General features: G+C 41.5%; 1 protein-coding gene across 5 annotated transcripts in view; it reads right to left on the bottom strand.

The window, feature by feature from the left end:
- PAK5 (p21 (RAC1) activated kinase 5) overlaps positions 1 to 23,309 on the bottom strand; it is a 317,484-nt gene that overhangs the window by 33,457 nt on the left and 260,718 nt on the right. For all 5 annotated transcript variants that reach the window (XM_058684892.1, XM_058684893.1, XM_058684894.1 and 2 more), the window contains one exon: positions 8,736 to 9,521. In XM_058684892.1, coding sequence (XP_058540875.1) covers positions 8,736 to 9,521 — 786 coding nt within the window. The remainder of the gene's footprint in view (positions 1 to 8,735; positions 9,522 to 23,309) is intronic.

Raw genomic sequence — 23,309 nt, 5'->3', positions numbered from 1 at the left:
AAACAACACCAGAAAGGCTTTCTTCCCACCCCTCCTGAGAGAATGGTCCTGGGATTTTGTGAAAGAGTAACTTCATAGAAATGAGACCATGGTCCACATACTTTTAACGGGGGGACTTCCAAATGGCAAGATGTAATAAGAGCAGACTAGACCGTTTTGCAAATTATCACCAAACCTGCCAAAGTGCTTAGCTGCAGTGCTATGAGACCAGTAATTATCATTGAAAATCGAATACGTTCTGAAAAGGAATTCTCTCTATGGGATTCTTTAAAAACACTAAAAGAACTTATATGCAGTTTTGGTTTGCTTCCTCTTTGAAATGCTCAATAACATGCATTCGTAGTTTAGGTTCCATTTTTTAGTTGCCTTCAAGTATACCACACAAATTAATTCTTAAAGAACTGTGCCCTTTCATGTCTCTATTCAAACTGAATCAAAACATAAGGGCACAAAACAAACAAAAGGCTATATTATACGGGCATAAATAATCCAGGGCTAACAACTCAGCTGGACTACCCTTCGACAATGAGCACAACGTCTCCAAGGATAGGGTCAGACACAGGCTTGCGATGTATCAAAATTATAAATAATTATAGCAATGAATTCATTTAATCAATCAATTTCACCAGTGGTACGCTGGGGTGGACGGGCATAAAACTCCACACAGCTATCAATTGCTCCGATTACAGCTGGCTGTCGGCCAGAATTCCCCTGATCCATGTTCGTTAAATGCACATTAATCTGAATTTGGCAGTGTAATCAAGGACCTAACTGAACTGTGAAATTGAATTCTGCAGTAGAACATCATTTGACCATTTTATGCCAAGGCTGGAAAAAAAAAAAAAAAAAGGTTTGGTGGGGGGAGGGCAGGAGAAAGAAAAGAAGGGAAAAAAAGTCCTGAGGCAGCATCTATATGTTCACCGTGGTCTTCCGTACTGGTGACAGGGAGGCTGTGGCTAGGTTGTGCTGGGCTGGTGTGTGTGTGTGTGTGTGTGTGTGTGTGTGTGTGTGTGTGTGTGTCTGCCTGCAGAATGGGGACTGCGGAATGCTCAGTGAAAGATGGACAGTGTCTCTTTCCACTTCCCACAGAGCTACAAGGGATGGGAGGCAGCTGGTTCCAGTGCCTGAGTGTGATGCTCCAATACACCTTTGCGGAGTACAATAAAGCAAAGAGACTGCTCCTCTGAAAAATGAAAGAGCCAGACTGGGTGTTGTTTGTTCTACGTAAATCAAATGTGGGATAAAAGTGAATCGCAGACCTCTATCATCTGAACAAGGAAAGGACGTCTGAAATTGTCCTTCCTTGACTCAAAGGGAAGTGTAGCAGTAGCAGCCTTGGCTTTGGGAAAGGAGAGTGACTGCCCGTAAGAATTCCAGGGAGAATCAGTAACTAGCTTTCTCTGCAGGGACATGTTAGAAGCTGGCAATTAGGGGAAAGGGATTCATTAAATCCTGTGACTTGAATATGTATTTACTCTCATGTATCCCTCTGGTTGTTCTCTGCCATGCCAATTCTCCTTGATATGAGCAGGAATGGCACTGATGGGAGCTATTCCCCATCTGCCTCAGGTGGGGGGAGGTTACTGCACCCTAATACAACTCCTGCTTGAAGCAAGACTTCAACAATTGCCCAGCCATGGTCAGTTTCCTCCGATTTACTTATTTCCGTTTACAAAATGAAATGGCCCTATTTCATATTTGCCCTGCCTAGATGACGAAGGGACACAGCACACAATATGAGCTGCCATTCAATTTTGGTAAGAGAAGCAAGCATATGCTATCACCGCCAATGAGCAGTGGTCATGAGCAGGTCCTACTTGGAACCTGAAGAATCAAGGTGTCTGCTTAAGGTTTTGATGCAGGGGCCTTGGGAAGTAGGTTACCTTCTGGATAGTCAGACACTTGCTGGATTTCCAAACTGCATGTAGCAGGAAGCCACGCACCATATGTGTTTTGCAAGGAGATCTCCCACGCCATGATACTGGATTCCTATTTAGGCATGCAGGCAACTTACACCCCTTATGACATGAAGGAGGAAGAGTCATGCTTTACCCTGCCTTACAAAATATATGGCAAATGCACACTGAGACAGCGTGGACAAGCGGCTTATGACCTCTACAGGTAGGGAAAGCTTAGTTAAGGAAGTGAATAAATCGGTGATCAGCAGGCTTAAGCATCCAGGTATTTCAGGCTCTTCCTCCACCTCTGAATTGGTGTCTTCAACCCTCACCCCCTGCCCTGCCCCCCTTGCTCCTCCAGACACAAAGAATGCATTTTCTGTTCAAGAGCAGATTACTAAGACCTGAGATTGGCCACCGCCTGCAGCTACAGGGGTGGGGAGGGGGTGTCTGCACCTCTGGGGATTGGCTCCCTGCTGCAGAATATGGTTCAAGTATGTCAGGGCCTCCAAGACAGCCGGAACACATATTGCCAGGTTAGATGAATTTCATTTTAATTTGCTAATGGCAATCTCACTCATAATTTACTTTGATCCATAGGAATATTCATGGGAAGATATGTCCATTCATATACAAACAACCCCTATAGTCTTCCTGCCAAAGGGACAGGTGTCTGAGATGCTCTGAATCACCTTTTTGGATGTTTTATGAGCCGGAATCAACACCCTATAAGAGCCCATATGTAAAGAAAAAAATCAAAATAATACCCATTGTTATATTAAGCGATTAGCACCTCTCTTTCCTTCCCTCTCTTCCCTTGACATCTGATTTTTGTTGCAGCTCATAAGAGTTTACCAGCATTCCCATTGCCACAGGATCTCTGAAAGTGTTCAGCTGGAATCCTTAGCAGATAAGAAGCTGAAGTTTTGTTCCTGAACCCTGGCAGAATCTCGGTGTACTAGTGTGTCACAAAGAACAGTGAGTCATTCAATTATTGATGCAGGAAGATGAAGCACATTAGTTCAGCTTTTTCCTTCCAGGTAAAGCAAAGGAACAGCTGAGCAGTGAAAAACCACTGCAGTGGTGACCCCAGATCTGGGGAATCATGCCAGTTTTCTTGCACCCTCTCTCTCCACTCGGAACTCCTTAATATGTCATCTGTTTGGGATGTCCTGGATTGCAGCACTGGTCATTTTGCTGCCCAGTGTAGACCAGATGATTGGGGTAACATGGAGGGGTTGGCTGGCAAGAACCATCATGACTGGAGATGTAGTTACATATGATGATTCTTGCTTAAATGCTGCTAAATACTCTGCTCTCTTAACATCTGGCCTCTATGGGGAAGTCTGAGAATTTCATGTCCATCCTATAGAGTAGAGCAATTGGTAAGGTGGCAGGATTGGGGTCCTTCAGCTAGCTCCGTCACTCAGGAGTCACAGGGCCTTGAGGAAGGCACATAGCTACTCTGGCTTTCTGTGACCCGCATCTCTAAGGTGAGGGCATCAGTACTTATGAGTCTGTGAGGGCAAAATCACATGGAACTTGTTCCCATGTTTTGAAAAAAAAATGTAACAGATTACACAGAGAGGATGTTTCTATGGCTGGTGTTAGCAGATATGGGGACATGTCTTCCAACCAAAAATATTCCAGGGAATAAGGGCTAACACTGAGTGCCTGCCATGTGATAACTCCTTTACATTTACTGATCTTTTTTAATCTGTAGAAGAAGTTCAAAGTAGGTATGGAAACACTCTACAGATGAGCGAACTGAGGCACAGACAAGATCATAAAGCCAGTAAGTGCTTAAATCCAGAGAATTGGATTTTAAAACTTGTGTTCTTAAACGTCTTTTGTAATGGGTGAGAACATCTGGACTGTCATTCATAAAAGAGAATAACACCATCACTCAAGGAGAGTCTCAGGGATCGTTACTTTTTTTTTTAATTTTTAAAACATTTATTCATTTTTGAGAGAGGGAGAGAGGGAGAGAGGGAGGGAGGGAGGGAGGGAGGGAGGGAGGGAGGGAGAGAGAGAGAGAGAGAGAGAGAGAGAAAGAGAGAGAGAGAGAGAGAGAATGCACACTGGGTAGGGCAGAGAGAGAGGAAGACCAGAATCTGAACCAGGATCAAGGCTGGAAGTTGTCAGAACAGAGCCCAACATGGGGCTTGAACACATGAATCGAACTGCAAGATCATGACCTGAGCCAAAGTTGGATGCTTAACCAACTGAGCCACCCAGGTGCCCCAGGGATCGTTATTCTTAATGCCTCTTTTTGACCAGTGATCCCAGTTTTTTGGCCACAAATCAGTCTGGGTGACACTAAGGAGCTTCTCAGAGGACTTCACCCTACCCTACCCTACAGAGAGAATAAAGGACAGTCCCCATGTACCCCAAATCCGTCTGTGACTCATCACCCATTTCTCACCAGCAAGGTGAGGGCTGACTGTGGCATATCTGAGCCCTGAGGCCTCATATACATCTTTTTCCTCCTCAGTTTTCTTCTGTGGAAACAGGAATGTTCTGGAATATATCGACTTTGGAGTCAGATGGACCAAATTTTCGATCCTGACTCAGCTGTTTACCTTCATATCCTTGGGAAGCCGATAAAGACTTGGCCTCTGTCTTTCAGCTTTCTCAGGGTAAAAGGGAGATGATCCTGAAGTCTTCCAGAATCGTCATGAGGGCTCAACGGGGGTAATGCTTGCAAAACGCTTGGCACAGTGCCTGGAATAAGGTAACCCTCGGCTTCATGTCACAGCCGCCATCTGGTATGCTATACATACAGATACATGTGTGTATTCATAATCAGGCTGCCGCAATTATTAACTTATATAACCCTCACACAACATGATTGTCCCCATTTTATAGATAGGGAAGTAGAGTTAAGCAATTTACTCACCCAGTTGTAAGTGGTAATGTCAGGACTCAAATCCAGGCAGTCTACCTCCAGAACCTACACCCTTGAATGCCAAAAGGTACTTGACAAATAGTTAGCCTTGAACTGTGGTTCTCAGCTGGGACTGATTTTCCTCCCTGCTGCCCCAGAGGTCATTTGACAGTGTCTGGAAATATTCTGGATGTTACAGGAAGAGATGCCACTGGCACTTAGTGGTAGAAGCCAGGGATGCTGTTAATCATCCTACAGTGACAGCTCCTCCCCTGCAACAAAGAATTATCAGGCCCAGAATGTCCACAGTGTTGAGGCTGAGAAACCCTGCTCCTGAGTGGGACAGTACCATACAACCCTAGAGGACTTCACTGTTAAAGGTATTCAAAGGAGCTTGGAAGGAGGCAGGTTGAAGGCTTAGTGCCTGCAGAATTCCTGTGCCACTGGGGATATATCCAAGGTCTAGCAAAGGGGCCGAGCCCGGACAGCTGGATCCCAGCTTGGCTATGAGCTGACCTGGCTATTACCAAGCCTCTCAGAGCCCCAGTTTCCTCATATGTACAAAGCAGGCAAGAATTGCTGTCTTCCGGGACTGTGAGGCTCAACAAGGCAACACATGTGTCTGGCACACGGCAAGTGCTTAGTGAACTGGCAGAAGTGTGATTACACCAGGGGCTTCTCAGAGGCTGGAGCCAGAGCAAGAAATGGATTGCTGGGTCAGCACCAATACATGCGAGCTGGCAGCTGCCTGCTCCCTGGAGAGCCTGGGAATGAGCAAAATCAGAGGCATGGTGACAATATCTTCAGTCGGTTTCCCTCCCTGTAAAGCAGACTTGTCTGCAGGGGAGGGTGGAGGGCATTCTCCCTCCACATCAAGCTTTTTTCTTTTTTTTTTTAATTTTTTTAACGTTTATTTATTATTGAGAGACAGAGAGACACAGAGCATGAGCAGGGGAGGGGCCGAGAGATGGAGAGATACAGAATCTGAAGCAGGCTCCAGGCTCTGAGCTGTCAGCACAGAGCCCAACGCTGGGCTCGGACTCACAAACCGTGAGATTATGACCTGAGCCGAAGTTAGATATTTAACCGACTGAGCCACCCAGGCTCCCTCAAGCAGTTTTTATAGTTGTGTAGTGTGAATGGGTTTTTTTTTGGCTTTATTTATTATCCCCCAAGGTTTCATCTGCCTTGTGGCAGCCAAAAACATTCAAAAGTAGGGAGATAGATGCTATATCTACAGATTTGTAACATCCTTGATTCCTGTCATGTCAACAGGAAAATTAGGTAGGCAGATAACACTGGAGGAGTTATTTCTATGAGTTAATGTTAGTATTTTTCCTCCTTTAGGCCAAAATGTAAAACTGGTGTGTCTCTCTCTCTCTCTCTCTCTCTCTCTCTCTCTCTCACATACACACAACTTTCCTCCCATATTTGCTCTATCTGGAAACCCACACATTTTTGATCCTTTCTCTTATTATTTGAGATGTGAACATTACCCACCAGCCTCTAGGACTTTCCATAAGGCAAAGCCAAATTATCTGAGTCGTGATCTCTATTTCTTCCCTCAGCAGGAAATCCAAATGTGATTGGTAGATTTTTAAGACTACAGTTCTAAAGACACAGGCACCGAAGTCTTTTTAGAGAGATGTTATATTTTTAATCAAGTAAACGTTTTAATTACTAACATGCCTCCCACCACCTACCCTCCCACAAAACCTGCCCGTGAATTTCTCGTGGGTCCCATGTGACATGGAACAGCAGCTTGCTCCTTCAGAGCCCTTGATTATAAGGGCTGAAAAACTCTTGGTAGAAGTTCCCAAGTGTGAATATGTTGTCTTTTTTTTTTTTCCTGAGCCACAACAGTTTCCTCATTATTTCTGTTACAGACATATCTTTTCTGAGCCACAATAGTTTTCTGCATTGTTTCTTGCACTGTTTCCAGGTTTAACAAAACCAGATTTCAGAGTAGGTCTGCTTTGCTTTATAATTGGAAGTCTGCAGGAAGAAGGACCCAGCAAGGAATGAAGCAAATTATCCCTTCCCTCCATTCTCTTCCTACTCCTCTACCTAGCTGAGACTTCTGGCGGCCACTGGGGCCCCTCATGGGTTTTAGTGGCAAATGCAGTTAATCCCCTGAAATCACGTATGCCCTCATAAGGGGAAGAATATGGGACTAGGAAAAACACCAGACCTGGATTTTGTCCTTGTTTTGCAACCAACTAATTATGAAACCTTAAGTATGCCACATGACACTCTGGACCTCAGTTTTTCCTCCTGTGAAATGGGTGGGCAGGCACTGTTGGGGGTTATATTAAATCCCAAATGCCTCTAGGATTAGGTTAATGAGAAAAATGAATGAAGTGGACTGAGAAGGGCCTCTCTCCTCTAATGGGTCAGCCTTTGCTTCCAGCCAGTTCCATTTCCAATGCTATGTGAAAATTGTGCCCAGGCATGTCAGATCATCCCATTTTTTTTTTTTTTAAAGAGAAGGCTGAAACCCAGAAGTTGAAGATACTAAATGAAATATCTTGATTTTTCAGAAGCTGGAGATGACTATTTTGTGGACCCAACAGGTCAATGGGCCAAATATGGCCCCAGGGCTGAATGGTTATTGTCTCTGGACAAAGCTTTTTCTATGACCTTGACACAAACAGCTTCCTACCATAAGTGTGCAACTACAGCACACATGCACAAATCACATTTGACCCTAAACAGCCAAAGTGGTTCTGAGAAAGGAGAACAAAGCTGGATATTTCAAACTATATTACAAAGTTATAGACATCAAAATGTATGGTATTGGCATAAAAGCAGACTCATAGCTCAAAGGAACAGACCAGAGACCAGAAATAAACCCACAAATATACAGTCCATCAAATTTCAGCAGAGGAGCCAAGAATATACAAATGCAGAAAGGATAGTGTTTTCAATAAATGGTGCTGGGAAAATTGGACAGCCACGTGTAAAAGAATGAAACTGGGTCCCTATCTTACTCTATACATAACAACTCAAAATGCATTAAAGACTTGAATGTAAGACCTGAAACCATAAAACTCCTAGAAGAAAAAGAGGGGGTACTTTCTTGGCATTGGTTTTGGCATGATTTTTTGTATTTGACACCAAAAGGCAACAAAAGTAAAAATAAACAAGTGGGACTACATCAAAATAAAAAGATTCTGCACAGCAAAGGGAAACATCAACAAAATGAAAATGCACCTATGGAATGGGAGAAAATATTTGCAAATCACGTATCTGATAAGAGGTTAAAAAATATAGAACGAAGTCATTCAACTCAATAGCAAAAAAAAAAAATCCCAAATAACCCAATCAAAAAATGGACAAAGGACCTGAATACACTTTTTTTCTAAAGAAGATACACAAATGGTCAACAGGTACGTGGAAAGAAAGGTTCTAAACATCACTCATCATAAGAGAAAATCTAAACCACAGTGAGATATCACCTCACACCTGTGAGAATGGTTATTAAATTAAAATTTAACTCTAAAATAAACTTTATTAAAAACTTACCATGCAATCCTGATTATTTTTTTCCTTTTCTATAGATCCATGTAAACTTTGTTAGAATATAGGAACCACTGTAATTACTCTATCTAATGGTTTATGATCATATGCTCCTTAATAGAGGACAGTACAATATGAGCAAACTATTTATTAGTAGTATATCAGGACATCTTTCAAATAAATAATTTTTTGTCTTTTAATCAGAAACCCTGTAGGGGATCTCCAAAGACTTGGATTTTAATGAATAAATGTGCCTTGCCCTACATCCTCTGCCCTTGGGGCTCGTGGATAGAAATCAGGTAGGGTTTCGATATAGACTCTCACTTAAAAGGTGAAGCATCACATTAGATCTCTGTGAGAAGGTCATGTTAGCACCACCTTTGTGGGGTGCCTGCACATAAGAAGGAAGGAGGCAGTGAACATAACATTACCTTTGGAATGCACATTGTGGGCTCGGACAGGCGAGGGTAGGTGTAGGAGTTGTACGAATGTCCTTGGGGGTGGGTTTTAAATGCACTTGCTCCGAAGGGCATCATTGGTTCCTGGAGCCCCGAACCTGACCTGGACCTTTGCCGCATGGTGGGCTGAGGGCTGGTCTGATTCAAGTATGATGACTTTGGCCTCCTATCATAGTCATCTAGGCTGGGTCCCCACTCGCTTTCGCTGAACACCAGACTCTCCTTGGAACACCCGCTGGTCCCCGCAGTTCTAGAAGGCGTGAATTGAAATGGATAATCTAGAGGGGAACTGCTTGAGGCTCTCTGGTACTCCCACTTGAGCTCATTGTATTCACTTGGTTTGCTCAGTGAGTCCAAGTGTGTGTGATAATCAACAGGAAATCTGGCAATATCGGATTTCAAAGGCTTCATCTCGGAATAGTAGGCTTCCCCATGTTTGGTCTTTGTGACATGCCCATTTTGCTTGGTGGCATGGCTGCCTTTATAAAACGGATCCAGGTCATCACCATAGAGACTCTTTTCTCGATACTTCTCAGTGCTGTAGTCAGCAGTGGTATCGGACTCGCTGGAATACTGCGAGAAGGTGATGAAGCCATTTTCTTCCCTATGGCCTTGACCGTAGCTGGAGGCTCCCTGGTCTGGGGTAGGCGGGCTTTCTTTCCTTAGGGAGTTGGAGCGAGTCACAGAGATGTTGTCGAAGTCCTCCAGCAGGCCGTTGATGGAGGTTTCTTTGCACGGTTTATTTCCTCTAACGATTGTCTGAGAACAGTAAAGGGAATGCCATTTAAAGAAATCATTTCATGCTTTCAAACTGATATTGCAATCCCACACCTACTCCACTGAGGAAAAGACACCAGGAACATCCATTAAAAAGTGATAAAAATTGATCATTTCAGTGGTGAAATAAGTCAAATATTATATAACCTTAATTGCAAATTTGCCTTTACCTATCTCAATAGAGATATCAATTAAACATCAAAAAGCCATTTAGAAGACTATCTAAGCAATCACTGTCTTATTTACTAGTTAGGGGAAACCTCCTCCCTGGTTCCTCTCCTTAAATAATAAGCCCTAACCATCTAATGATAAGCTGATTATAATTTTAAGTCTATAACTGGTTATAAAAAGCATATTATTGGGGCGCCTGGGTGGCGCAGTCGGTTAAGCGTCCGACTTCAGCCAGGTCACGATCTCGCGGTCCATGAGTTTGAGCCCCGCGTCAGGCTCTGGGCTGATGGCTCGGAGCCTGGAGGCTGTTTCCAATTCTGTGTCTCCTTCTCTCTCTGCCCCTCCCCCGTTCATGCTCTGTCTCTCTCTGTCCCAAAAATAAATGAAAAACGTTGAAAAAAAAAATTAAAAAAAAAAAAGCATATTATTTCTTACATTCATTATTCATATTATTTGCAAAACGAGTAAGCATTGTCACTTGAGTATTAACATACCCAGGAATGGGTGCACATTTTTTTTACCCTTTTACAGAATTCATAAAAATTGGAGTTACTAGATTTTATAGGAAAGGTAGGCATTTTCTGAACTACACTGAACAGCTTGAAGATCACTTATGAGATTTTATATGTGATCACATGTGATATTTTCATTAAGCATCTAACTGTAATGCTTGCTAGAGCCACACTTCTGTATCATCACAGCTGAGGTCTGGATGGCTTAGTAGTTGATGTGGTTGTTGTACTTGAACCTTAGTGACAAACTGCCGAGCCCAAATGTTCCCCTTAACGAACCTAAATAACACCAGAATACCAGGAACAGAAAGAAATCACAAACCACTTACAAAGCCAGTCAGCTGTGCCTTGACAATGACAAGGTTTGCAGCAAAATATGATGGGGGTGGATAAAAGAACAAAGAACAAAGTGTTGTGACTTCAGACTTCCAGAATTTTAGGAGAAAAATACCTTTGAGCAAGTAGCAAAGGAGTTCAAAATCATCTCAGTATAATAGAGGATTTCAAACTAGAGGCAAAAGTCAAATTTGTCCTAGAACATAGGATTTATAGATCAGTGAAAGACAAGGTTTTCTTTTTTTCCTATCCAATCAGTCCTGGACTAATACTTTTTGTCTATACCCCTTTCTTTTAAAGTTTTTTATTTTTTTTTTAACATTTATTTATTTTTGAGAGAGACAGAGCAAGAGCGGAGGAGGGGCAGAGAGAGAGGGAGACAAAGAATCTGAAGCAGGCTCCAGGCTCTGAGCTGTCATCACAGAGCCCGACATGGGGCTCGAACCCACAAACTGCGAGATCATGACCTGAGCTGAAGTCGGTTACCCAACCGACTGAGCCACCCAGGCACCCTTAAATAAACTTTTAATTTTGGAATAGTTTTAAATAAACTGAGAAGTTGCAAAGAGCATACACAGAGCTCTCATATACCCCTTACTGTATTGTTAATATCTTGCACTACTATTAACTAAACTCCATAGTTTATGTGAATGTCACTAGTTTCTTTCCCTAGTATTCCAGGGCCCCATTCATGACACTACATACTTATTTGTCATGTCTCCTTAGTCTCTTCTGGTCTGTGATAGTTTCTTGGATTTTCCTTGTTTTTGATGACCTTGGCAATTTTAACAAGTGGTGCTCAGGGGTTCTGCAGAATGTCCCTCAACTGGATATGTGTGATGTTTTTCCCAGGGTTAAACTGGGGTTATTGGTTTTGGAGGTGATCACCAATTATATCACATCGTATGCAGGGCGCTACCATTAACATGGCTTCTCCCTGATGATACTGACCTTGGTCACCTGGCCCAGGTAGTGTTTGCCAGGTTTCCACACATAAAGTTACATTCTGCTTCCTTTGCTGCTTTCTCTACTGCACCCTTTGAAGTAAGTCACTCTACCTCCTTGAGAGGTATGTCTACATAAAGTATATGGAATTCTTCTGCACAGATTTGCATACTCTTATTCATTCATTCATTCATTCATTCATTATGTTCATTTATTTTTGAGAGGAAGAGGAGAGAGAGAGAGAGAGGGAGAGAGAGAACGTGTGCATGCAAGTGCCTGTATTCATGCACAAGTGGGGGAGGGGCAGAAAGAGAAGGAGACACAGAATCTGAAGCAGGCTCCAGGCTCTGAGCTGTCAGCACAGAGCCTGACGCGGGGCTCGAACTCACGGACCATGAGATCATGACCTGAGCTGAAGTCGGACTCTTAACTGACTGAGCCACCTAGGCGTCCCCCCCGCCCAGTTCTTTTTAAATCACTGAATAGTCTTCCATTATATGGAATGTTATGGTTATTTGTGGAGGAGGGGTATAAATGGGTTGATTGCCCAAATAGGTGATGTTCTGCTTGAGGATTTCTCAGAGAGAAAAAACCATGTATCACATACACATCAGAACCTTTTCTCAGAGTAACAACATCTATGCTGACCCCAATGGATGAACTGAAGAAATAATACCTTTGAACAGAGAAGGGGAAGTAGCCGGGAAGAGGAAAGGAAGAAATGGACATCTTTTGATACATTTAGTATGAATGCTAGCTAACTCATCCTCAAAAATATCAAGTCCATTTGAGTAGCTTTCTAGTGCATTTCAGTTGTATCTTACCTGTTTATTATTATTTCTTTCATTTGCTCAAAGTGCGTTCTCTCTCTCTCTCTCTCTCTCTCTATATATATATATATATATGTATATATATTATATGTATAATATGTTATATTACTTTCAAGTCAGTCTAGCTCTCTTTCCAAGGTACTCTTCAGACTCATTTGAATAAAATAGCACCAGTTGGCAATGCAAAGGTTTGGTGTGTGACATCATAATCCATCAACAATGGGTTAATAAAGTGCACATTTTCTATTGTGTACTCCATCCCTCTAGCGATAAATTGTTCAGTTTACAGCATATGGACAATTGCAGGTTCTGGTCTCAATTTCACCCACATTTGTTATGTGATTTACTTTCATCCTTCTTTCATTACCCATTCTCCAATTTATAAAAAGGATACTATCACTTGATATTGATACTGATTGATACCCAGGAATCGTAGAGGCTGATGGAGGGAGGAGTTACATAGAAGTTTTGAAACATACTAATGTATGCACTTCCCTCATGTGGACACAAACTTGTAAATCTGAAACAAGTTAGGAATATTAAACACAACTCCTAAATGAAGGCAAGTTAAAATGTGAAGATTATATAGTAAAGAAAAGATCAGAGAAGAACAGACTAAAACTCTTGGAAAGTTTTCAGGGAGGGGAGAATTGTGAGCTAGGTCCAGGAGGAAATAATAGATATACTTGGATGGTGACAAAAAAAAAAAAAAAAAGAGGTAATTACCAGCTCATCACTTACTAAATGATTGAGACACAGAGATGATCAGAATATGTTAACATGCCACCATCTTTGGGGCTATGTGGATAATTGTGATAACAGAAGAAAGCATTCCCCACTCATATCAAATCAGCATTTCAATCACTTGTCCTTTGGAATTTATATCCAGAGAACTTGTTAGTTTATCTTCAGCAAATTAATAAATGGCTATGATGGGGCTGAACTATCAGTTTTAGAAATTCACTACCAAGACACAGATATTTAGAAGGGGGGAAAAATCCTTCCCTGTGTGATTCTTTTGTGATCAGAGCATCGTTGAGTACCTCCTTTGAAACTGCTCAATCCTTTAAATCTTCCAGTTTTCCAACTAAAATTTTCCAATTTCATTTACGAGCTGAATGGGCAGACATGAAACTCAGTCACTTTGTTTCTGAGGAATACTGACAGAAATGAATTTAGATGTCACGAAGAGGCACCTATCTATGTGTCTATCATCTGTCAATGTATCCATCCAACTGGCTATCTATCCACCCACCCATCCATACAATAACATCAAAAGCTATAATGGAGATCTGTAATATGTCTATATCCATACTATGTGCAAATATTTTTTTTTGAACGTTTTTTATTTATTTTTGGGACAGAGAGAGACAGAGCATGAACGGGGGAAGGGCAGAGAGAGAGGGAGACACAGAATCGGAAACAGGCTCCAGGCTCCGAGCCATCAGCCCAGAGCCCGACGCGGGGCTCGAACCCACGGACCACGAGATCGTGACCTGGCTGAAGTCGGACGCCTAACCGACTGCGCCACCCAGGCGCCCCCAAATATTTTTTTAAATGACTAAGTGATAACATAATGAAGGCCTGTTTGGGAGAGAGCCCTTTCTTTCCCTCATTAGTTGTGCTATAAATATACTACATTTGGAAAATGAAAAACCAAACAATCATAAACACCTATTTCACAATTTTGTCCCCCAAGTAAGTTAATTTTTTAGATTTTTTATGGGAGATTAGAGGGTCACTGTTTTAAGACATGAATTAATCTGTGACCTCAGAATTGGGAAGTCTGCTGTTTCTGTGCACTTATCACTGCATACCCAAAGACATGTTCAGTTTACATGCAGAATTATAGCAGTAAACTCAATAAACAGAATTCTACATACTTGTTGATGTGGAAGGAGAAATAAATGGTTATGAGATAACTACTATTTAGAAGAAAAAATAAAGACTATCATTGAATAAGAAACACTTTTAAAAAACAATGTAGTTTTTTATCCTACTTTTGAATCAGGCTTATAGCATTTATCAACTGTGTGATAGTGGGCAAGTTACCTAACCTTTACAAGCCATGGTTTCTTAATCCATAAAACGGCAAGAATAAATCTTTGTCTCATTGGGTTAATGTGATTTAATACAATAATGTGTAAAACAGCTGGCATGATTCCTGGCATACAGTAAGCACTAATAAATGGTAGTTAGTTAACTATTTTATAAGTTAAAATTTACTTTAAAATTAGGTTGATAATAATTAAAAGAAGAAAGATGTAAACAATGGAATAAATCAATCTCAGCTTTATGCAATGGAAGGAAAAGAATTGATGTTTTAGACTTTTAAAAACAATTATTAGGGGGCGCCTGGGTGGCTCAGTCGGTTAAGTGTCTGACTTCAGCTTGGGTCATGATCTTGTGGTCCATGGGTTTGAGCCCCGTGTCTGACAGCTCAGAACCTGGAGCCTGCTTCAGCTTCTGTCTCCCTCTCTCTCTCTCTCTATCCTTCCCCTGCTGTCACTCAAAAATAAATAAACATTAATAAAATTTTAAAAAATGATTATTAGTAACTTTAGATACAAAATACTAATTTCCTGAGTTTAAGGATATATCTTCAGCTAATTACAATTGTTATATATATCAAAGAAATATTCCTTATTAGACATAAAAAATGGAATACTTTCAAAACATGATCAGCACTCTACTGTAATCCTTCTTAAAGATGTAATATCTGAGTCCTAAAAATGAACAAAATTAGACTTCCTATTATTTATACTGAAAGATACATACGGAAAAGGAAGATTAATAGAAATACAGTAAAATATTGGCAGTGGTCATCTCTAGGTGGGGAGATTAAGTGTGACATAGATTTTAAACCCGCACTTATCAAATCTTAATGTGCACACAAATCACCTGAGGATCCTGTTAGAGGGAGAGTCTGATTCAATAGGTCTGAGGTGGGGTCTGGGATTCCGCATGTTGAATGGGCTCCCAGGCAGTGATAATCCTGCTGGTCTGCTGTTCACACTGTGTACTCAATGGGGTTAGTGCATTTTCCATATTTTCTACAACTAGGGTACTTTTATAATAAAACATATTAGGCTGACATATACTTTTCAGTATAATACGATCCAGGACTTTATATATATATATATATATACTATATATATATATAGTGTGTGTGTGTGTATGGCACTAAATATATATTTTATTAAATATATAGTATAATGTTAAATTTGTATTTTATATCTATATAACATATATCTGTATACATATATATAGTATTACATATATATGTATTGTGTTAAAATTATTTGATGTTACATTTGGCTGCTGGGAGCTACACTGTTCAATGTTTTCCCATTCTCTACAAGGTGAAATATTTCCTATGTTTAACCAAAATGAATACTTTGAAAGATTTCACTATTTTGGCACACCTGCTTCTATAGCATCATGATCTTATTATGAGGCTATAAATCTCAGAGTTATTGATGAATAAAACTTGAGTACTATGGAAGTGAAGGTGTGGTTGCAGACATTTGCAAAGAAGAAAATTTCATCTATAGCAAAAACAAAACAAACAAAAACCCAAAGACACTATAATAACAGGCTTTTCTTGGATCTCCTTTTTAACATTTGGAGATGTTTACAGATGGTGTAACTGTATTACTCTTAAAGGAGCAGTGAAAACTATTTAGTCGGTGTTAAAAAGCAAGGGCTTGCAAAATGTAAATATCTGTTAGAAATAAACTGTTGACCTGTCTAAAAAGAATAGAAAAAAAGAAGGGTTTGTAACCTTATTTAATCAGGAAGACCAGTGAAACTAGAACTGAGGTAATATTTGTTTCCCTAACACAGGTTTCACTTTAAGGAATCATAACACCAAAGCAACAATAGTGAAATCCAAACATGCAAAATTTTACAACATGGTTTAACCAGGCTTCAAAATGTAAGAACTACTATTTATGGCTGTCAGTATCTGATGTTTATTAAAGCAAGATTGTGCAGTTTTAGAGATCAATAATATAACGGCAAGACTATCGCTGAACTTCATGCTGCGGAACAGCCAGGCATTAAAAATCAATGCAACCCAACCTATTTGAGTTTGACACCCTGGTTCTCATTGTCTTTCCATTGTGCCTGGACCAGCTCAGCGTCTGCTCTCTTGTTGACAGCGGCCATATTTCATGGTGCTCCTTCCCCAGGCTGCCGGCCAGTGATAAGCTATAATGGATCTGTCCGTAAGAACAGCTGTCTCCCCTTGTTCTGAGGAAGACATGAAAAAGTGCCTCTGCTCTCACAGACTGTATTAACCTTGACAATAATGAAGTGTGTAATTAACAGCTTTGCCCTAATAAGACCTTGCCTTTCTTTTTAAAAAAACAATGTCTTCTATCCTCTTCAAGAATGTGTTTCATTTCGTCTTTCTGGGTAAACACTTCTCAGGAGGTCAATAAGCTAAACATTCCCATGACTCAAGAACAAACCAAGACTCTCTCAGAAAGTACCTACTTTTAACAATTTATCTGAATTCTCACGCTGTTTGCAGAGAATCAGTTGCCTTGTTTTTATTAAGGAATGTGGTTGCAAACAGCTGTGTATGTAACAACAACAAACGGATCTGACATACTTGAATCCTTATGGCAAGAAATGCTAATTCTCAGCTGGATTTTTATACACCAGAAGACTCAGATGTTCTATTTTCTTTCAATGTAGAAAACACTTTTTTTTTTTTTTTTTGGTAATCACAGGGGGTAGGGCTAATTGAGTAAGTAGGTGGAATTCCATATTCCTGGAAATGTGAGAATAAGGGGCAGCAGGGGTGCAGATTCCTTTAAAAATTTTTTTAATGTTTATTCATTTTTGAGAGACAGGGAGAGATAGTGTGAACAGGGGAGGGGCAGAGAGAGGGAGACACAGAATTTGAGCCAGGCTCCTGGCTCTGCAGCTGTCAGCACAGAGCCTGACATGGGGCTCAAACTCACAAACTGAGATCATGATGCTTAACCAACTGAGCCACCCAGCAGGGGTGTGGATTTCTAATCATTAAGATCTTTTCAGTAAATATGTAATGATCATATAGAATACAAATAAGTCAATTCCTTTATTAACTAAACGTTATGTTCTGCACAGATTATAATAAAGCCTAGTGTATCTAAGAATGACTTTGTGAATTTAGTAAAAGGCAAGATTCCTCATTAAATGGAAAACAGTCTGTTTGCCATTTTTCTCTACCTCGTTAAACACAGTGAATCTAACACATTTAGTGACCAGTTTCGTACAAGGATAATCCCTAAAGCAGACTTTCTATTTATTGTTAATCTGGCAAAGCAAATGCAATTTATAGCCCTGGTTCTTGCTGCTTAGAATGTAAAGCAGTCACGCTGAAGTCAACTGAAGTCAGTTTGATCAGAGGTAATATAAGTGTTTCATGGATGGGTTTGAAGTCGGTTTGAGACTATGAGTGTTATAGCTGGGAACTTAACTATTATTTACTTGTGGTGTTCTGGTTTAGAGTGTAGGTAGCAATGAAGTAGGACTATAGAAGTATCTCTGTTCATTGATTTATTCATTTACTGAAACAAAAAATTGTTTCTAAGGGCAGGGAGTACTTCGAGATGAGACAAGATTCCACCATGTATTTCTTAACTTGGGTAGTACATATAAGAATTTAATGTTACTCTTAAACTTCTCATATGCCATATTCACATCTTAGTCTGGGTTCCTCAAAAGCAGATCTGAGGCAAAGGCCCTCACATGAGTAGTTTATTTTGGAAAATGAAGTTAGGAACTGTAAGGGGGTGAAACAGAAAAGGGGAAGCCCATTCAATGGTATGTTATCAAGCTGACTCTCTGTGGACAATTGGGGCTCAGCTCTCTTGAAGAGCTGTGAACCTGTCTCAGAACTGGCCACTCAAGGGACTGAGGATGGAAGTGTTCATCCACCTGCTCCCATCTTCTGTGTCAGAATGGCTGAGGGGACTCCCATGTGCGTCCCACAAGGTGGCAGTGAACAAACTGCCATGTCTGAAAGCAAAGGTGAGTGGTGCAATGGGGGTGAACAGCAGATTGCCTCAGCAATGGCCGGAGTGAAAAAGGCTGGCCTAAAAGACATGTGATGGGACACAAGAGGCATCAGGCATACCTTTTTTAGACAAAGATTTCACAATAAAAAAAATTGAAAATGAAGATGGATGGGGTCCCCTTCTTGTAAACCAACGGGCATGGATACCAGTATGCTTGACTGATGTGGCAGATATTTTAAGTGGCCACCACAATGGGTACTCCCCTTCCATTGTGTAAAGGCATTGCTGCAAAGCTGTTCCCAGCCAGGGACCACATTTACCAGGAGCCTTTGCATCTAGACAGACAATGGGACCAATTCTCACCCATAGAATGGGAGCAGGATGTGATAGTTATCCCTTCCAGGCCAATACCACAAAGAAATGCCTTTTCTTCTCTTTATTTTCCTGTCTGCCAAATGAATAGAGAGGACCTGGCAGGATCCTCTCAGTTGCTAGGGGATGCCAGGGCCATATGGTAGAATCTTCCTTGCTAAATGACCACATGGGATACCATGCTCTGGTTAGGAAAATCCACACTGGATACTAAGTGAATGAGAAATAAACTTCTATTTTGTTGACCTTATTTACTAAGATGTATGGGTTAGTATGTCACAGCAGCTGGAATACCTTAAGTAGTATAATAATAATGATGATGACAGTGAATCTAGAATTAGAAGGCAGACCAGGAATTAAAGAGAGCAGGTAGGGACAGACTTGATCTTGATGTTCCTATCACGTGTGCCCACGCTGACTCTCTATAACTGGCATCAGTCATGGGGCACAGGACATCCACAGCAGCTCCAGGAATACCAAGGGAAGCAATGTCAGTTATGAACCTTAACCTAATTTTCCAAAATAAACTCACATATAAGCCTTGGTCTCAGCTCTGCTTTTGAGGAACCCAGCCTAAGACATGCCTATAGTACACAGAAGGCTTAAAGAACAGTATTAAATTCTTACATGTATATGCACTGAGATTGTCCTGGTAGAAGAAATGACGTTGAGCACCTGAGTCCTGAGACAGAGCACTGAAAGCTGTGAATGGAAGTGCTTGTCTCAGCTTGATTTTAGGTATCAACAAGAAGGTGACAAATGTTTTATTTTTCAGTATTTCAGGTTGAGATATAAACCCACACAGGGGAGAGGAAGAAGCGCATTCATTAGAGCATATCACAAAACCCAACCTTGTAGTGTGATATTAATCTCTGTGATAGACAGCTTGTGAAATGGGAACAATTACCCCTCCCCCCCTTCTACGTAATGTGACTTTATAGTTCTTCATACTGGGAGCTGGTGAAGTCTATGTCCCCGCCCTTGAATAGGAGATGGCCATATGGCTGGCTTAGACAATGGAGAATGGGCTTAAGTGACATTATCAGTGCTTAGTCTGGGCTATCAGAAGACTTGTCAGCTGCTACCCTCTCCATTCCCTGCTTCTTCCAGGTGAACAAGCTTGGGCTGGACCACTGGGAGATCCAAAATGAGCCATCCTAGATCAGCCAGCCCCGATTCACCCACGTGCCCCTTTCCTCCATGATGGCTGGAGCAGGGAGAGGAGGTATAAAAGCTAGGAGCTGGGCCCATTTATACTAGAGCAGGTAAAGCAGGCTGCGGGAGGAGGAAAGGTTTGTGTGCCTGTGGGCAGGGATGGCAATTCTTAATGTGGCCAGAGAAGAAGGCATTTGTCTGAATAGAATTTCGTAAGAGTTGAATGATAGCGTGGCAGGCTTCTCTTCACTTGATCTTAGCCAAAAGGCCGAGAAGCGATGCAGGCTTAAGTGGGGATAATCAGGAAGCCATTCTCCATCTTCTTTTGCCCACAGAAGGATGAGTCAGTACGAAGTACTAACAGGGGCATGGCCAACGCTTATCTCTGAGTTGCTTTTAGTTTCTTGTGGCTAAAATTATTTGAATTTGGCATAGCTTCATGGTTAGAATTTTGGTTCTACTTACATAGACTATAAGAAAAATCATTCAAAAGTGGGGATTTTGGCAGTTGTGCAGTTTCCCACCGTCACTTAAAAAATCTTGGGTCATTAGATATCAGGGTGTCGCAGTAAATTTATGTTATCTGTAAGTTGAGGTGTCTGTCTCTTCCTGTTCTAAGATTTGTTCATTCTATCTTTTAAAAGTCTTTAAAAATTCATGTCTTAATAGATCAAGAACTTCAAAAATGTGGCTACAAGAAAATGTAAAATTGAATATTGGTTTGCATTGTATTTCTGTTGGACAGCATTCATCCAGAGTGGAAGATGGCAAGCTATGGTCTGTGGGCCAAATCCAGCCTGTTTTTGTAAATAAGTTTTACTGGAACACAATCACATGCATGTGCTTATGTACAGCACATGGCTGCTTTGGGGCCACAATAGGCAGAGTTGAGGAGTTGTGGCAAAAACCATGTAGCCCACGACCCTTCACAGAAAAAGTCTGCTGACTCTTGATCTAGAGTGTCACCAGTTGTCCCAGCTCCTTTTTGGGGGAAAAACTGTTCTAGTATTTGATTCATGGGCTAAAGAAAGAGGTAGCAGGAGGGAGAGAGGGAGAAAGGGAGAGAGAGGGAGGGCAGGAAGGAGGGAGAAAGAAAGGGAGAGAGAGAGAGAAAGAGAGAAAAGAAGGGAGGAGGGAAGAGAGGAGGGGAAGGAGGAGGGAAGGGAGGAAGGAAGGAAGGGAGAACGGAAGGGAGGAAGGAAGGGAGGAGGGAAGGAAGGGAGAAGGAAGGAAGGGAGGAGGGAAGGGAAGAAGGAAGGGAAGAAGGAAGGGGGGAAAGAAAGGGAAGAAGCAAGGAAGGGAGGAAGAGAGGAAGGAGGGAGGAAGAAAGGGAAGAAGGAAAAGAAGAAAGAAGGAAGGGAGGAGGGAATGGAAGAAGGAAGGAAGAGGGGAAGGAAAGAAGGGAGGAAGAGAGGAGGGAAGGGAAGAAGGAAGGGAAGAATGAAGGAAGGAAGGGAGGGAGGGAGGAAGGGAAGAAGGAAGGAAGGGAGGAAGGAAGGAAGGGAGGGAGGGAGGAAGGGAAGAAGAGAGGAGGGAAGGGAAGAAGGAAGGGAGGAAGGAAGAGGGGAGGGGAGGGAAGGGAGGAAGTGAGAAAGAAAGGAAGGGAGGGAGAAAGAAAGGAAGGGAGGGAGGAAGGAAGGGAGGGAGGAAAGAAGGAGGGAGGGGAAAAAGGAAGGAGGGGAGGAAGGGAGGGAGGAAGGAAGGGAGGAAGGGAAGGAAGGAAGGAAGGGAGGGAGGGAGGAAGGGAGGAGGGAAGGAAGGGAGAAGGAAGGGAAGAAGGAAGGAAGGGAGGAGGGAAGGGAAGAAGGAAAGAAGGAAGGAAGGAGGGAAGGGAGGAAGGGAGGGAGGGAGGGAGAAAGGAGGAGAAAGAAAGCCTCTTGGTGAGTTGAGTATTTCCATTTGTCAGTGGGATAGGGTCACTTGGCACCAGAAAAGCGCTTGGTTCATTTATAATCTGCAATTCTATGGCAGAAGGGTACATGAAACACAGGTCTTCCACTTCTGAAGCAATTTTATTTGTGAGTCAAGCCAATTGACTAGAATAAGAGATCGTATCCTGTTCTCAAAGGAATTTTCAAGCAGCAGCAATCAGAGATGTGAGCTGCTCGGGTTCTTGTTCAGTGTTAGGCGTCACAGACATGATGGCATAAACAAAAGCTCAGCACCCTCCACGGAGGATGTGAACTTTAAATAATTTGTGAGATCAATGAAATGGCTGCCAATATTCCACGAATGGGTTTAAGAGAGCTTCTAGTCACTAACATTGACCTAAACACTGTGTGCCAAGAGAATTACAGGTGTTTCCCCCATACTTCACCCTCACAAGACCCTGGGATAGATGACATTATTACCTCTTTGCACAAAGAAGGGAAATGAGGCTCAGAGAGGCCAAGCAACTTGCCCAGTATCACTCAGCTGGTAGTATCAATGCCTCCTAAAATACGTGAAAACCACAGCACAGCCCATCAGCATCCTCAACTTGAACCTCTGAGGGTGTAGGAAAGGAAGCATGATACGCAGGAACAAGCTCCACCTACTCTGTGACACAATGAGAGGAACGTAAGCACACCCCATGACAAGGTCATGTTAAATATTTCCAGGAAGGAAAGATGTTTAAAACTCAGGATTATGGGAACTGGGGAAAAACAAATTGATTGCTCTTTGGAATGGTTAGCCTTTACAGCAACTTCAAAATTCCATCACTGCAACAAAGGAAACATCTTCTCACCTTGCATTTGGTCAAGATTCTGACATTTAAAATTTAATAGCTAACAAAATGTGTAGTCTACACATCAGTTGCTACCCTACCCTTGTAAAAACACCAACTAGTTACATGATTCGTGAAAAATTGGGCATATGCAATGCCAAATGTCAAAAATTTTTGCTTGCCTATAGATGATATAAAGATGTACAAAGCATATTTATTTTTTCCATTTAATAATTATTTATTGATGGTATTGCCCCCACAGACCTCACATTCAAACAAGGGAGGGGGTGGACATTAAAAAAGCTTAATAAGTCAATACAGTTCACCTTTACTTAACATTCTATTTCCAGAGACATCTGTCTTCCCTTCTGCTAGATCTCCAAGGGCATATTTATTTTAAATTTGGTCAACAAAATTTTACCTTTCAGTGTCCAAAACTCAAATTTTTTTCCACCTGACATTTTAAGCAATTTTAATAAACATTAAAATGATCTCTTCAAGGCATGATAAATGTTAAAAAACTTGTTAATCTGGAAATAAAACTGCTAAGCACTTAAATAACATTTTAGAGTATAAAGTTGGTATTGTAATTATGTACTTATATTTCAGAGATGGACTGGTCTTGGATGCCAAGAAAAAATTATGCTTCTATGGGGAAAAAAGTGGAGAAAATCTGGGCTCTAAATGTTCCAAAAGTTTCAGAAACACTGAACTTCAAAGTCCATTAA

The sequence above is a fragment of the Neofelis nebulosa genome, chromosome 9 (assembly GCF_028018385.1).
Source record: "Neofelis nebulosa isolate mNeoNeb1 chromosome 9, mNeoNeb1.pri, whole genome shotgun sequence".
In the NCBI taxonomy this organism is placed as follows: Eukaryota; Metazoa; Chordata; class Mammalia; order Carnivora; family Felidae; genus Neofelis; species Neofelis nebulosa.
Note: the sequence above shows the minus strand (reverse complement) of the source record. Positions and strands in the feature narration are given on the sequence as shown.